The sequence below is a fragment of the Nannospalax galili genome, unplaced genomic scaffold (assembly GCF_000622305.1).
Source record: "Nannospalax galili isolate Female #2095 unplaced genomic scaffold, S.galili_v1.0 scaffold34, whole genome shotgun sequence".
NCBI classification, from domain to species: domain Eukaryota; kingdom Metazoa; phylum Chordata; class Mammalia; order Rodentia; family Spalacidae; genus Nannospalax; species Nannospalax galili.
Window position 1 is genome coordinate 9,171,917 of NW_008338996.1, and position 15,605 is coordinate 9,187,521.

The 15,605-nt window shown below is 50.4% G+C and overlaps 1 protein-coding gene across 12 annotated transcripts in view; it reads right to left on the minus strand.

The window, feature by feature from the left end:
- The window catches only part of Col27a1 (collagen type XXVII alpha 1 chain), a 125,581-nt gene that overhangs the window by 89,399 nt on the left and 20,577 nt on the right, over positions 1–15,605 (minus strand). For 11 of the 12 annotated variants that reach the window (XR_003849610.1, XR_003849611.1, XM_029563727.1 and 8 more), the window contains exons 5-7: positions 13,607–13,660; positions 3,821–3,874; positions 2,582–2,635 (exon numbers count right to left, since the gene is read on the minus strand). Coding sequence is in view for 10 of the 12 variants with exons in the window: in XM_029563727.1 (XP_029419587.1) it covers positions 2,582–2,635; positions 3,821–3,874; positions 13,607–13,660 (162 nt within the window). In the remaining 2 variants the exon portion in view is untranslated. The remainder of the gene's footprint in view (positions 1–2,581; positions 2,636–3,820; positions 3,875–13,606; positions 13,661–15,605) is intronic. The other variant, XM_017798269.2, reaches the window with a different exon arrangement.

Sequence of the window (15,605 nt, forward strand, 5' to 3'; positions counted from 1 at the left end):
CCAGGGAATCGAACCCGGGTCCTCTGCAAGAGCAGCCAGTGCTCTTAACCGCTGAGCCATCTCTCCAGCCCCTATTTTACTTTTTGAGATAGAGCCTCACTATATAGCTCTGGCTGACCTGGAATTCACTATGTAGACCAGGCTGGCCTCTAACTCACAGAGATTTGCCTGCCTTTGTCTTCTGATGCTTGAATTAAAGGCAAGCACCACCACACCTGACTATTTTTTTCCATCTTGTTTTTTGAGGGCATCTCACTGGGGCTAAAGTTTGCCAATTAGGCTAGGCTGGCTGATCAGCAACTTCTATGAATCCTTCTGTCTCCACCTCTCAGCACTGGGATTACAAGCTCATACAACCGCCCTGACTTTTTACATGGGTGTGAGGGTTTGAACTCAGGTCCTCATGCTCATGTGGCAAGCACTTTACTGACTGGGCCACAGCTCCAGCCCCAGTCACCCTTTCTGATACTTTTAACACTCTCTAGCCAGAACTCCCTGATGTCCACTTTCTTCACACCCTTCCCATCTTCGAACACATCTTAGCTTTTTACCACTTTTCTCTTGTCTGTCCCCCAGAAGATGCAAGCTCTGTAAGGTAGGGTTCTGTCTGTTTATGCAGCATAGGCGCATGGTAGGTATTCAATACATTCTCATCGAATGAATGAATGACACCCAAATGCAATGCCCCAGCCAGAAATGAGCAAGCTACCTTCACCTCTGCTCACCTGCGTTCCTTCTCAGGGTTCCCACAGGGATGGCACAGAAGTCACCCTGGAGCAACAGGGCACGGAGTCTGCCATTGCCACTAGAGATGGTGTGCGTGGGGTGGGGGGGCTGCTTACAGAGGTAAGTAAGCCCAAGCACGGGACCCCAGGCCATCTGTCCTCCTCCCTGATACCAACACAGGCAGGGAGTCCCTGTCTCAGGACCTGAGTTCTCCTTGCTCTTCTCACTGTGAATGGGTGATACCAGCCTGTCCTAGGACAAGGCATCTGTGACAAATAGGACCAGATATGCTTGCCTGGGTCAGGGCCAGAGGAAAGCTCAGAGTACATGGCTTCGTCAAATAGCTTTCAAGTCGCTGGAAGCTCTTCCTTAACTCAGAAGATGCCTCTCCACCTGCACAGGGGAGCCAGGGCTCTTGGCATCCCTGCTTATCTGTTGAGCACAGGGAGTTCCAGAATCCTAGGCTGAAGCTGGCAAAAGCCTGCATTTCCTCCCTGCAGAGTAAGAATGCCATGGGATGCTTTATGAGAGGGACCAGAAGGGGCCTTTTCCACTTAGACCTCCTCTACCAGAAAGCACAGGGCACAGATGAGGGGCATGTGGAGAACAGCACCCAGTATGCCAACAAAGACCATGCTTCCTAGTACACTGCCAGTCCCTGCCATTGCTGGGCTAGCCTCTGGCACTAGAGGTGTGGCCTGCTCTGCCACAGAAGATGGAAAAGGAGAGACTGATGGCAGTGGTAGTCCAAATTCCCTGTGTCACAGGGACCCTCAGAGCAAGGGGAAGCCTAGAACCAGGAGACACCCCACTGTCCTAATGGGAACTAGATGGTCTAAAGTGGGCAGCTGGGGGTCCCAGCTTGGAGCCAGAGAAGATGCTCAAGGCATGGCCCTGGGCCTACATGTTTGCTGGACAACACTTCAATACTGAGGAGACTTCCTGCAAAAAGTGGTTGACCTCTGGCCTGCACAGTCCCTCCCACATTTCCGGGACACCTGTTGCACACAAGCTCCATGCTATGTCAAGAAGGAAAAAAAGAACCACAGACCTGATGTGCATGCTCTACTGGTGAAGCAAGACTTGGGGCTAGAAGTAACCAAGATGGCCCAAGTGTCCCTGAGCTGGTGGCCTGAAGCCTGGGTATCCTGGGAGGGCTTCCTGGAGGAGGCACAACTAGTCTTGAAGGGTAGAAGACAGAAGGAGGAAGGAGTGATGGCCCCACCCTAGAAAGTGACAGAATGTCTCCTCCAACCAAGGGGAGACCCAGTACGACTGGTAAGGGTCAGGGACAGGCTAGTGTGACAACTGTGTGGAATGCACAAAGAATGTGTGTTCTCTGCAGAACATAGCCCTTCATTTGAAGCTCCTGGGGGTGGGGGGCATCTCAGACTCAGAGGTCACTAACTGCCCAAGGTCACCAACAAGGCAGTGGTGAAGGAAGACAGGAATAGAACCCAAACCCTGCTCCTGAGTCATATAGCCCCAGAATGTGGGGGGGCAGGGAGAGGACCACTGTCCCCATTGCACATAGTGGAGACACACAGGCCTAAGGCCACTCATCCAGTGGGCTGTGGAGCAGGGCCACCGTAGACCCTGCTGCTTCTGCACACAGTGCTCAAGCATTATTGAGGGAAGGACAGTCAGCCAGGGACACTTCTCATCACACCCTGATAACCATGGGAGGATCCACTCAAACCAGCAAGCTCAGTGCTCAAAAACCTCCCACCTCCCGCCAACAGACTCTGCCCAGGGAGCCCAGCTACAGCCATGAGGCACATGTGGCCCACAGTGTTGAAAGCCAAGCTGGCTGGAAAGCCCTGGGCTAAGGCCAAACTGCAGAACCAAGGCTTACCTTCCGTCCCAAGGGTCCTGGATTTCCGGAGAGCCCAGGCAAGCCCATGTTGCCCTATAAGACAGAGACAAGGTGTGTGAGGTGAGGAACAGGGCAGTGTGATCTCCAATGGCCTCGAATGCTCATGGTGGTTCACAGAGACAATTCAGGGGTCACTGAGCAAGGTGAGGGCAGGAGAATGGGTGGGGCCCCTGCCCTACACTCTTCAACTCACTAGTTCTACTTGTGGCTTATACATGGGGCTTTAGCAGAAAGCACCATTTAGAGGGGGGTTCTGATAGTAAAGTCATAGTTGAACCCCAACTCTACCAGTCTACCCTGCTCCAATCCTGGGACCCCTCACCATCACTGGGGATGGTGGTCACCAGGCAAGAGGTGTTTCTGCATTGCAAGAGCAGGGTAGAGGCCCACAAATATACATTGCCACCAGACCACCAAGGGACCCTAGCCTCTGCTTTCCATCTGCAAGCTAGGCCCACCTGCCCTGGTGTACAAGGCTGCAAGGACCAGCAGGAGCAGACACGAACACTCCAGGGATCAAGTCACCCAGCACAGGTCTGCTGAGCAGAAATACTTCACAATGGGGTGTGTAGTGAGCCTCTTGTAGGGAGGAAAACTCAAAGAGAGGAGCTCTGTGTGTGTGTGTGTGCGTGCGTGCATGCGTGTGTGCGTGTGTGTGTCCACACCCAGAAGCTGGATAGAGATTCAGTCCTGCTCTCAAGGCCCAGAAGGAAGCTAGTCAGAACTGAGCTTTCCTCTAGAGTATGACATGCCAGGCCTGTGACTGGCATGCTGGAACTCAGCCCTCATTCCAGTTTCCTTCCTCGGTCAGGACACAGATGCTTTGGAGATGAAGGAAGTTCTTTGGCCCAAGTGTTTTCTATTCCATAAGAAACCCATGGCTCTTGGAAGCTACAGAGTTCTGAGTACCTGGCCCTTTCCCTTCCTGCCTTCTGTAAACACCAGATCTGTCTGCTCCAGTGAGCAACTGCAGGGGGCGCTTTGAGGGTCTGTTGGAAGCTTCCTGGACATTGCACACCAAGAAACCTCTGGATTCTAGGGTTACCTAGCTTGCAGAAAGCCATCAGAGGATTCAAAGAATGCACCAAACCATACCCACTTGTCTAGACATCTCACCTCCTGGGTCATGCATAGTCTCTGCCAGGAGGGCTTTGAGGGATAGGGGCTCATCACTATCTGCTACCCTTTCCCCTGAGCATTGGGGCCCCTGGAACCTACCTTCGCCCCATCGTGAGCCTGTCCCGGAGAGAGCCCCGGGTCCCCTTTCTGTCCCTGAAATAAAAACAAGTCTGCTTTGGCCACCAAGTCGTCTCTAGGTGTCTCCCCATAGACTCTGCTTGCAGCCTTCTTCCCTGTTTAGTCCATTTTCCCCACTTATGCCCCCAATTCTGTCACTTTCTTGCTCCAACACCTTCCATAGCTTCCCACTGGCTACATGACTCCAGATTCCCTCTAGTGTCCCCAGTGTTCCATGATCTGGCTCCAGACTGACCAAACTCTACTCTCCTGTCACCAGCCAAGCCCCCAAAGATGTTCTCGTGTGTCATGTTGTGTTCACTGGTCATCACCCCTATCTCCCCCACACCGTCCACCCATCTCTGCTCTCACCAGGCCACACCCACCCACCCCCTAGCTACAGCTTGTACTTCCTACCACCTAGATTCCTCAATTTTTCAAAAAGCTGTTTGCCTCCTTGCTCTCCAGAGACCTGCAGATCACACACTGAGGGGCGCTCACACCTGCCTACAGCCCTTTACCACACATCACTCTAGGCTCCCACTCTAGGCTGAGGGGTAAGCAGGGAGAGTGCTATCACCCCATAATACATTCAGGGAAACTGAGGTCAGGGGCTGTCAGGGACCCAGGCACACCCAGAACTTAGACTAGACCCTTGAAGCAGGACTCTCAGATCTGTGTTTGCAGATGCCCTGGGGTCCCACCAGTTGGACAAGGGCAATGCACTGGAGCAAAAGTGGCAGGTAGAAAGTCCCCAGTCAGGGCAAGCACTGCCTGTGCTGGCAATACATGACGGTCCTGTCACAAATAAGGATCCTGGCTCCCAAAAGCTGGCCTAGCACGAGGGCCATGGAGCTCACTGGCTGCATCTCACAGGAATGAAAAAGGAACTCCCACTGAATCAGCTGCTAAGAGCTCCCAATCCATCCCCATCCCCATCCCCATCGCCATCCCCATCCTCAACCCCATCCCCATCCCCATCCCCTCTGTCCGAGCCCCTTTACCTCCCCTGCCTCAGTGTACCCGGAGTCAGAAGTCCTGACTGATGTGCAAGCCCTAGGCCTGCCACAGACTCACAGCAGGATCCCAGGGCCTTCCCCTCGCTGAGCCTCAGTTTTCTCACTTTTAAACAAGGGCCATGTAACCTATATGCACACACATGCACACACTGGCTTCTGTTTCTAGGCAAGGGGCCAGTGGAATAATGGCTCGGACACATGGGAAGGGTAGCTAGGCCAAATGTATCTAATTCCCATTAAGTCTTTCCTTTGTCAGAACTCAGACCTCCCAAATTGTAACTTGGTCCATCTCCACCAGAAACCATGTCTTTCTGAGCTGGGAAGAATCTCTTTCTCTGCTCTATTCACTCACACTGTGAAGCAGCTCTATATACTAACTCTCTGGTTAGAGAAGCCATCAGAGCCCCAGCTGACCCAGCAGGCAGGCAGGAAGCAACTGTCTACAGCCTGAGGTTCCTCTCTCTCTGCCACTCCCCAGCAACAGTACCAGCCCTCCAGCCAGCTGCCCCAAGTTGAAGACTAGCCCTTCTTTGCTAGGTCCCTATCTGAGTCCCCCAGTCACTTTTGTAGAACCCACCTCTGGATGCACTATAGCCACCCCTTTGGGACACTCTCCCATCCTCAGCTGCTCAGGAGCCCAGTTCTATACTTTTTATGTCTATGCTGCAAGGCCAGACCTAGGCTACCAACTACCCAGAATTCCTGTGGCCAAAAAAAAACAAAGTGTCTCTTCACCTCATCATGCCCACCATGGTCTGTAGTCAAGAGAGGAGCTACCACGGAAAGCTCTCAGGGGTGGGTCTTTGTGAACCTTACTTGTCATTTCACAAAATGAGATTGAACCCCAAAGGCAGGACAGACTGACTCCCTGGTCAGGGCTCCTGGCAAGGACTCTTCTATTACTGATGGATTTCTTGATACATTCTGTGCTTGGATGTGGTCCCTGTCCATGGAGACTAATGAGGATGATCAATCACTACAAGCCAGGTGTGGTGTTGAATACAGGGAATGTCATGGTAGAAAATAAAATACACCTCTGGCCTCTGGGGGAGAGAAAAGCCAGAGACTAGTCCTAACAGCCTAATGTTTAGGGAGCATTCTTTTAAGCCCTATACACATATTAGCTCATTTTAACTTCCTAATCTATAAAGGAGCAACATTCATGTGCTCCACCCTAGAGAAGAAGGAATGAAGGCCGAGTAAGGAGCTACCATTAGTTCAAGGTCAGACAGCCAGTAGTGGGATTTAGCTCAGGAAGTCTAGGAGCAAAGCTCTACATTTCAGCATGGTGTGGTAAAAATCTACACTCTAGTGATAAGTGGAGTGCAGGAGGAGGTGGAGAGCTTCCCCTGAATGTAGGTAAATCCTAGAATGAGTGAATGAGTTGCAGCTAAGCTGGGGCTAGATAGAGGAGGACAAGGAGGGCCAGCTCAAGGTACCCCTGCTTAGACAAAGGATGGCTTCCAGGATGGAGATTTTATGATTTAGGCATGCCCAACCTTTTGACATTACAATACAACATTGTCATCTACAAAGTTCATGCTTGAGATCCATGCAAATGAGTTACCAAAAGATTCATAAAATCTTTTTTAAGTGAGTTTACAGTTGTGTCGGGTTGTATTCATAGTTATCCTTGGTGGCCTGCCACTCGTGGACCATGAACTGAACACACCTACTTCCTAGCTAGGCTCCTATATAGGCACCAATGAGAGATACAACAATATACCTTGGTGAGGACAAGACCTAATTCTGAACCCAGTGAGCATATGTAACCAGGAACAAGTCACGTGGTGGTCTCTGCCTGGACAAGTTTGCAGAGCCTTCAGCCAAGAAGACTATCTAGGAAGGTAAAGCATGAACCTTGAGAGCTAAGAACATGGTGGTAATGAAATGCTGGGCTCCTTCCCTGTGGGTAGGGCTGGGAAAGTAGAGAAGCGAGGGTTCTCAGTCTTCAAGTGCCCACCACTGGGCCTGGCCCAGAGGAGGCACCATGAAACAGTTCATGAATAAGCAAATGCAGTCCAAGAGAAGCAGAGGCCACATCTGGCCCCATCCTGGAACTTCTTCTGAAGATTCCCCTTGTGGTTACTACTGTTTCATGGGTTTAGAAGTGCTGGCCAATGCAATAAGGTAGGAAAAACAAATAGGAGGAGGAAACAAAAGTATGTCCTTCTGTGCAAACCACATGGCTGCCTGTCCAGAATATTCAGAAGGATGAACTGAAACACTAGTAGAGCAGATAATATAATTCAGCAAAGGGAGAAAGGGTATAGTTATAAATTAGATACAAAAATAAAAAGTTTTCTTTAGTGACTGAGAGCCAACAGAAAGTATAATAGGGAAGAAGCGTATTCCAAACATAACAGCAAGAAAATCACTAAATTTCTAAGTAAAAACAGAATAAGAATGTGTGGCAATTATGCAATAAAAACTATAAAAGTTTATTGAAAGAAGCTTAAAACCCTCAACCAAATGGGGACACTTACCATGTATGTAGATAGGAAAACCTAATATTTTAAAGATGCTAATTCTTTACAGAGACACAAAATATACAACACAGAAGTAGTAAACGTCATATGAACTGTATTTCACTGATAAACAAATGGACAAACAGCAATGAAACAATGGAATGGCCTGAGATAGACCTCAGACCACCCTACAATAATCACTGCAACAAAGGTTGTTTAAACCCCATTAAACCCCATTAAAATCGATTCCAGATGGCTTAAAAAGTTTGAGAGAGAAATGATATTATGAAATGATCAGGAATAAGAGTGAATATGTATCTGATCTGAACATTGGAAAGGAAAAGAAGAAACTTCCAAGAGGGAAAACAAAGCAGGAATGGGGATGTAGCTCAGTGACAGAGCACATGTTTAGCTTAGCATGCATAAGACTCTGGGTTGAGTTCCCAGCACTAACAAAGAAGGGGAGTGGTGGCAAGATGACTCAGTGGGTAACGGTGCTTGCTGTGCAAGCCTGATGGCCTGAGTTCAATCCCTGGAACCCATGTAAAAGTGGGAGGACAGAACTGACTCCACAAAGCTGTCCTCTGACTTCCACACAGGCACCATGGCATACATGTGTGCATACACAATAATAATAAAAAATTTTATAATTAAAAAGAAAAGAGCTAGACTAACCAGTAGTGTTAGTCTATAGTACCCTTTCAAAGCTATTTGACACATTTTAAGTTCCTAAAAAAAGTTACTATTGTTGCTATTGTTGTTTTGAGTGTGTGTGTGTGTGTGTGTGTGTGTGTGTGTGTGTGTGTGTGTAGGCAAAGGACACCTCTGCTATAATTTCTCAGGTGCCATGCATCTTTTTTGTTTTGTTTTGACACAGGGTCTCTCTGGCCTAGATTTCACCAAACCGGCAAGCCAAGAATCCTTCTGAGTCCGCTTCTCCAGTGTAAGGATTACCATCATGCACCCCCACACCTAGCTTTCTTTTAACATGGATTCCCCACGCACTTTACTGACTGAGCTATCTCCCTGTCCCATAATTGTTATTTTTTTACAAAAAGGATGAAACTTGTCAAGTGTGGTGACTCATGCTTTTAATCCCAAAACTCAAGCTTCAGAGGCAGGTAATCTATCTACCTCTGTTTGAGGTCAGCCTGGTCCCAAAGCAAAACAATCCGTAAATGGTAAAGTACAGATTCAAACAGGCGTAAGAAAAGCACATCATAGGTGATCAGCAAAAGCACTGTTTACGTTCTTTCAGTATCTTCATCTACTGCTACCACAACATGAGCTCAGCCTCTCCAGACGGCAGCTACTAAGTTAACAGCTAGACACCACACAGCTTTTATATACAAGGTAAGGTATATATTATTCACGTTTGCTTGCATACACCTCTGTTTATCTTGACATATGCAAACACACTTAACTCAATCCCAGCATCCCACAAGGTGTGAACTGTTACCCCCTTTTGCAAAAGTGGGAGCTGAGGTCTATTCAGCTTCATATACCCAGCAGGTAGAAGGAACCAGCATTCAAAATGGGGCCCGCTTGTTCGAATTCATGCTGGTAACTGTTTTTATGAATTTGTCCTGATGAAATGATTAGATATTCCAACATTTATGTACAGCAAAATTCTTCAATATAATGCATGTGTATTAGCAAATCTAGCTTTGCAAAAGGAAAGTGGTCCTGGGGAAAATGGGATAAGAATTCTGATAGGATGCCACCGGCCCTCAAAACACATGTGCAGAATCAATGTTCACAACAGGGAATACCCTCCATGGAGCACTAAGTGTGGAAAGCTACCCAGAAGCCTGTGAGGGAAACCACATCACACATAAGACACACACACGGAGTACTGGAGAGGTCAAGAGCAGGAGGCTGAAAATGCCTTGTGACTCTGTGTCCAAGATTTGGTGTCAGACTCTGGGAATCTGGCTTTGCCACCACTAGAAATGTGACACTTGGGTCCTCAGTTTCCTTCCTATAAAATGGAGTGATAACATCTGCGCCACAAGGCAAGGACAGCTCTCCAAGGTATTTGTGCATTCCTGCTCCCAATACTCTCAGTTCTTATCACTGGACAGGGCCACTGTAGGTGGCTTCCCTTCTTCTCCATTCCTTCCAGACTTTCTATGTTTGCCTTAATGAATGTATCCCACCTCAGTCATCGTGGAAAAGGGGAGGGTAGGCTGGGCCAGGCCTAAGAGCTGTATAGAGCTGTCTCCATCCCACTCTCGGTCAGTTCTGAATCCCTGTGCTTCCATAGTGCCCTAGGACCCACAGCTACCCTGACCAACTCACTAGGCCAGATCAGGGACAGGGTGACAAGCTATCTGTAAGTGGGGACAGGTGCCTCATGGCCCAGCAGTAGAGTCCAGCTTCCATGAAGGCAGAAGCCCACCCATTACTGACTTCCCACCCAGGGCCTAGCACCAATACCTGACTCCCTATTGTCTATATCATGCCTGCCCTGGGCAGCACCAGACTGCCCCATGGACCTTGAGCCAAATCCTGCTTCTTGAACCTTTCTACCTCATTGCCGCTCAAGCCCTTCCCTATCTTCTGGTTGCCTCTTGGATAAAGCCCCAAATGTTCCCAGCCTCCTTCTGCCTCTTTGCCTCTACAGACACTGGTTGAACCTTCTTGCCCTCAGGGAATGACTCCTTCACCTCATAGGCCAGATTAGTCCCACTCCATGGGGTTTCCCAAGAGCCTAGGCAGCGCACATGGAGCCCAGAACCCTAACCATGGCATCATTCTCCATCAATGATCAGTGTGAGGGGCTGTTCTCTTTCTTGCTGGCCTCTGCACTCCTCAAAGGCAGTACCATTCCATTCTGGGCCCTGTCTGGCATGAGATAAGCCCATCACTCTTTGAAGGGGCATCCCTGCCCAACACAAACAGACAACTCAGATACTCCTCACAATGACTTGGGGGTGGCTGCCCTAATTCCTCCTTTTTCCAGGTGGGGAAACTAAGGCACAGGACGTTCAAATAATGTCATGGAACTAGGAGTAACAGGGCTAGGAATTTGAACCTGGGTCACCAGGCTTCAAAGTCTGTTATTTTCTGAAATACAATCACTGACTGATGAGTATAAATGAATTCACAGTGACTGTGCCCTGAGCCACCCAGGTCGGATGGCACTACCCTCCAGGGTACAGTTCCTCAGTACTGCACTCAGAGCCCTTGATCTCGTCTAGGAGGAAGCTGATGAGTATTCTTCCTGCCAGGGCTCTGAAGGAGGCAGAGTTGCTGGTGCCTGGTCTAGTCTGGACCAGCAGTGGAGCCCAGACAAGACTCCCCTCACAGGCAAACAGGAGGATCCTGCATGTAGCCCTTCTGTCTGAACACAGGACCCAGCCTGTATCTTGGTTCTTTGGTCTTTCACTCCTCTGATCCTCCTGAAGGATGAAGACTCTTCCCCTCTCCTCTCTCCCTTTTCTCCTTTTCCTCTGTCCCTGTCTACCCCCATCCTAGAGGCTGGTGGGAGATCTTTATCCCACAGACAGGCCAAGGGCAGGCTCGGTGCCACCACAGCTATCACAGCTATCAACAGCACATAGTAGGTCCTCAGTAAACCAAGGATGATGACCTGATGGGCAGATCCCAAAGGAACTCTGGGATTCAACACCATACCGGAACAAGAGAGTGAGCTAAGTGTTGGGCTCAGGTGATGCCATCCCTGGGATCCCACCAGGTTACCTCCCTGGGCCCAAAAGGGCTCTGGTGAGCAATGGGGACCCTCTCCACAGACTCCCACCCACTGAGACAGACACACTTTCTCCTACAATCCCAACCAAGCTACCAGTTCCCTCCAGGGAGAAGAACGCTACTGGACAACACCACTTGAGATTAGGGACAACTGGGGTCAAACCCAGCACACTGGGAACTCTGTCACAGCCAGTTTGCTCCGTCCCTGCATCCAGGCAAAGGGCATGACCTCTGCCTTGCAGCCCATGGTTTTGTACAAGTCCCAGTAGCCTTGAGGAGCAGCCTCTCATGGCAGGGTGTTCTCTGGAACTCATACCCTTCTGCTGTAGTACATTCATATCCTGAATGGCCCGGGGCCAGTCTCAACTGGTTTGCATTAAGCCACATTAGGGTTAGCAGAGAATGACCTTGGGGCTCAGTCAACCAAGCTGTAATGTGCTTCATGTGGCAGGAGGACTTAGTAGCTAGAGACCAGCCTCAGTGCCACATCTTCCATTTAGGGAGCGACTGGGAGGTCCTCCTGCTATGTGGCATATCTGTGGGCAGGATGGGGTAGACTGCCAGTGGCCTGGAGCTAAGGCCTGCCTACAGTACTCAGATAGTGACCAGAGCCAGCCAGGCAAGAAGGGAGCCGATGGAGCATCCTCCTAGAAGGAAAGGACCGTGAGGGAGGAAGCAGGCCAAGGGCAAACTCAGCTGTCCAGACAGCTGCTGACTCCCTCTCTACCCCACCCATGGGGACAGGTGTCTGCACTGGGCCTTCATTTACCTGTGCCTCAGTTTCCTCATGAGTAAATGGGTACAATCCACAGTCATCTTTCTGGTCTTCATGGGATCAAATGAGATAAGTAAATAAGGTGGGACATTATGCAACACCTGCACAGAGGGGGTGCAATACATGGTGGTGATCACCCCAGTGTTAGCCTCATTAGAACCCTGGGCACCCCAGAGGTTACTAGGATGGGATCCCTGAGGGCCCCATTGCCTGCCTTCTAAGAAGGGGCCACAGCCCAGCCTGGCCAGAGTCACAGACCTATGAGGGCCGAGGAAGTGTTCCTTTGGTTCTGTGCAAGGATTCTGGCATGGGATACCAGTCCTGTATATCAGTATGCCCAGGGCTCCCCAAATACAGCTTTCATCCTCAACCCTAAGAGAAGCTGACGGGCCAGCCAGAGTCACTCTGTGAGTCTAGAGGGCTCGGCTTTGGAGGGCAAATCACTGCTTACTCAGTGTGGCCTGGGCCCAAAAGTTAAAACTTCCCTTAAGCCATTGATCTTTGTATTTGGCTTAGCAAAGAATGGCCCTGCACCCCAGCCAGCCAAAGTTCAGGGCTGTTCTTCACATGGTTACCTCGTGGCTGGCACAGGTACGGCAGGGAGGCCTAGGGGTGAGGAGGCCTGCAGGTGGGGAGCCCTTTTCTCTTACTGGCCTGCCCACACTGGTGAGTGGTTCTCTTAACTTCATGTCTTCCTTGGTCTTTTTACTTCCCTCTTCTGACATTCCCAAGACTTCCCCGTGACTTGAATGTTGCTGCCCCAAGCACTCTTAGAGCCACTCACTCCACGAATCAGCCCTACAACTTTTCTTTTCTTTTCTTCTTTTGGTTTTTTTCTTTTTTGAAACAGGGTCTCCCTGTAGCCCCAGCTGGCCTGGAACTCACTATGCAGACCAGGCTGGCCTTGAACTCACAGAGATCCACCTGCCTCTGCCTTCCAAGTGCTGTGATTAAAGGTGCGTGCCACCACCCCTGGGTTATCAGCCCTACAACTTTAACCTTTGTTGAGCAGGAGCTCAGTGACTAGACTTCCACCATCATCAGAGGCCCAGCTGTGACCCAAGTACTCCAGGAGGGCTCCTGAGGGACACAGTGGCCCTGTGCTGGCCCCCATACCCACTCCATCTCCAGCTCAGAGCACTTCTAAGTTTCAGGGCTCTCCCATGAGTTACCTCCCCTGGCTGGGTTACAGGTTCACACTATGCCATCTCAGTCCTGTTCCTGGCCTCAGGGCTGTCACTCAGGCCAATACCAGGGAATCCCCATCTCCTGTCTCCCTCCCATCTCCATCCTCTCTTCCCCCACTTCTTCTGCCCCCTAGGCTGCACCCCATTTCAGTGTCACCACTATCTCCCTGCCTCAGCCTGGTCCTCACTCCTGACCATCACATCTAGCAGTATTCTAAAATTTCATCTTTATACATCCCTCCCGATTTAAAGCTGCCATGCCCCACCAGGGTGCATCTCACAATTTGGTACCTCTTATGTCCTTAGTGGACATTTAAGGCCAAGGCTGTCTCTGTGGAGCACCAGCTTGCCCTTCTACCCACTCCTTGAGGGTTCCAGGTCCCAGTTGCTGCCATTCCATCTCTCCAACCAAAAGCGAGCAACCCCATAGCTCTGAACCACACAACTAGCCCCAGTGTAGAGTGGACTGCAGGAGGAGCTAGGGTATCTCTGACCTGGAAGGGAATCCTTCATAAAGATGCCAGAAACCCTTAAGAGATACCCCAAGTATCTGACCCCAGTGCCACCCCATAGCAACATCTCCAGGCCCCACAACAAATACTCACTTTGGCTCCAGGAGGGCCGGGTAGGCCTGGGTTCCCATAAGGCCCAGGAGGACCCTGGAAGAGAAATAAGAGGTGAGAAAGAATAGGAACACCCCACTTCCAACAACACTGCCTGCGCCATCTCCTGATCCCCAGCTTAGCAGCACCACTGAGGCCTCAACCTCCTCTGAGGGGGGATCCCCAAGATTCTGGGCCTGCATCAGCTTGCCCCATGCCTTATCTCATTGTCCCATTCACCTGCCAAGTAGGTCACCTGCCAAGAAAATGCAAGCATTACTCATGTTGGGAAGATGAGGCAGCCAGCACTCAGAGTTGTTGTCTCAGATGACCAGGCAGCTAAGAAGCAGAGGTGCCCTTGACCCCAGACCTGTCAGAGCTCGGGACATGCCTTTTGGCTATGAACCTACACCACATGCTATACTTGCACAACAGCCTTGAGCTTGAGCCACACTTACTTACTACTCTCTCCTTTCCAATTTCTCTCCAACTTTCAGGTATTTTTTCTCCTTGGCCCCGCTGTCCCCACCAGCCATCCAGCATGTTATGACCATCCATTCTTTGAGCAGAAACTTCAAGGCTTGACTTGGAGGCCACCTCCTCCAGGAAACTGCTCTGCCCAAAATGGCCTCTCTGGTGGACTTTTACAGAGCCTTTGAACTGGGACTCTGTGGAGGGTATGTGTGGCCCCTCGTGAACAAGGGCACCCTCCTACATGGAGGTCAAGTTTCTCCTTTAGGCCACAGACTCCAAGGCAGTATATTCTAGACTTGCCTAAAAGATGCACCCAGATAGTTCAAGGTCACTTAGTCAAAGTCACATTGTAGAGGGGTGGCCGTGCAAGAGTGGGGCCCTTGGATGCTGGGTTCAAATTTGGTTTATTTATGGCACTGTATTTCCCAAGCTGTCTCCCAGGTCCTTCTGACAACTGATTTCTCTCACATCTATTTCTTCCAGCAAAAACCCATCTGCAGGCTTCCACTCCAGCAACACAAACCCACAGAGGCAGGTCATACCCCAGGGCCTTTTCCCAGGAGCAATAGTCAAGGTTAGACAGGATAGGAAGAGGTATCTAGGCATTCACTGGTCCCTGGCCCCACCATGCTCTTAATAGCCTAGGGTAGGCCCTTGGAAGCTCATCTAGCTAGCTGTGTATTGGAGCTGCTTCCTTCCTCCCTGGAAGCCATCCTCCCAGCTGCAGCCTGTCACATTCCAAAGCACCACCTCCTTTATCAATGCCTAACTGGAACCTTCCCCTTCCATGAGCACAGCAGGAAGAAACAGTGTCCAGAAACCGTTCTCAGTTTGGGAAATCTATAGTGCCACGTGTGGCCCTCCTGTCCCCTCCCAGCAGCCCAGGGACAGAACCTAGACAGGTCAGAATCTGGACCCAGTTCTGAACCTCACTAGGTCTACACCCTGCCCCCAGTCTCAGTCCTCCTTATCTGTCCTATGAATACCTAAAACCTAAGGCTCTCTAAGCTCACATGCTTGCCCTGTCCAAGTTCTTGGGGTGTAAGAATTCAGGCTCAGGCAGGGGGGTGGTATTGAGGGGAGCCCCTGAAGTCCATCTCCCTCAGGGCCAGGCATGGCTCTCAAGGTCAAGGGTGGGTTGCCTCTGCTCTGTTGGTTCACTTGGCCCATGTGCACCTTCCACACCCTCTCTAGCCACTGCCTCACAGAGAAATGAGGCACATAGTTGACAAGCTGCCTAGCAGACGGATTCCATAAATGCAGCTTCTCGGAATATGGCTGAGGGGCTCAGGGATTCCCAGTCCCTCTGCTGCCTGGGGAAGTAGAGAATGCAGGGCCACAGGGCATTGGGTTGACCTCAGGTAGGACCCTGGCCCTCCTGTCCAAGCCCAGAGTCACTGTGTATATAGAGGCACCAGGGTTATTTAACAGAAGGAACATTCCACTAGCTATGGAATTTTAGGATTCATGGAATTTTCAGTGTAGACACAGGCTGACCAGGGGGAGGGGAGGGGTTCAGGCAGGGAGC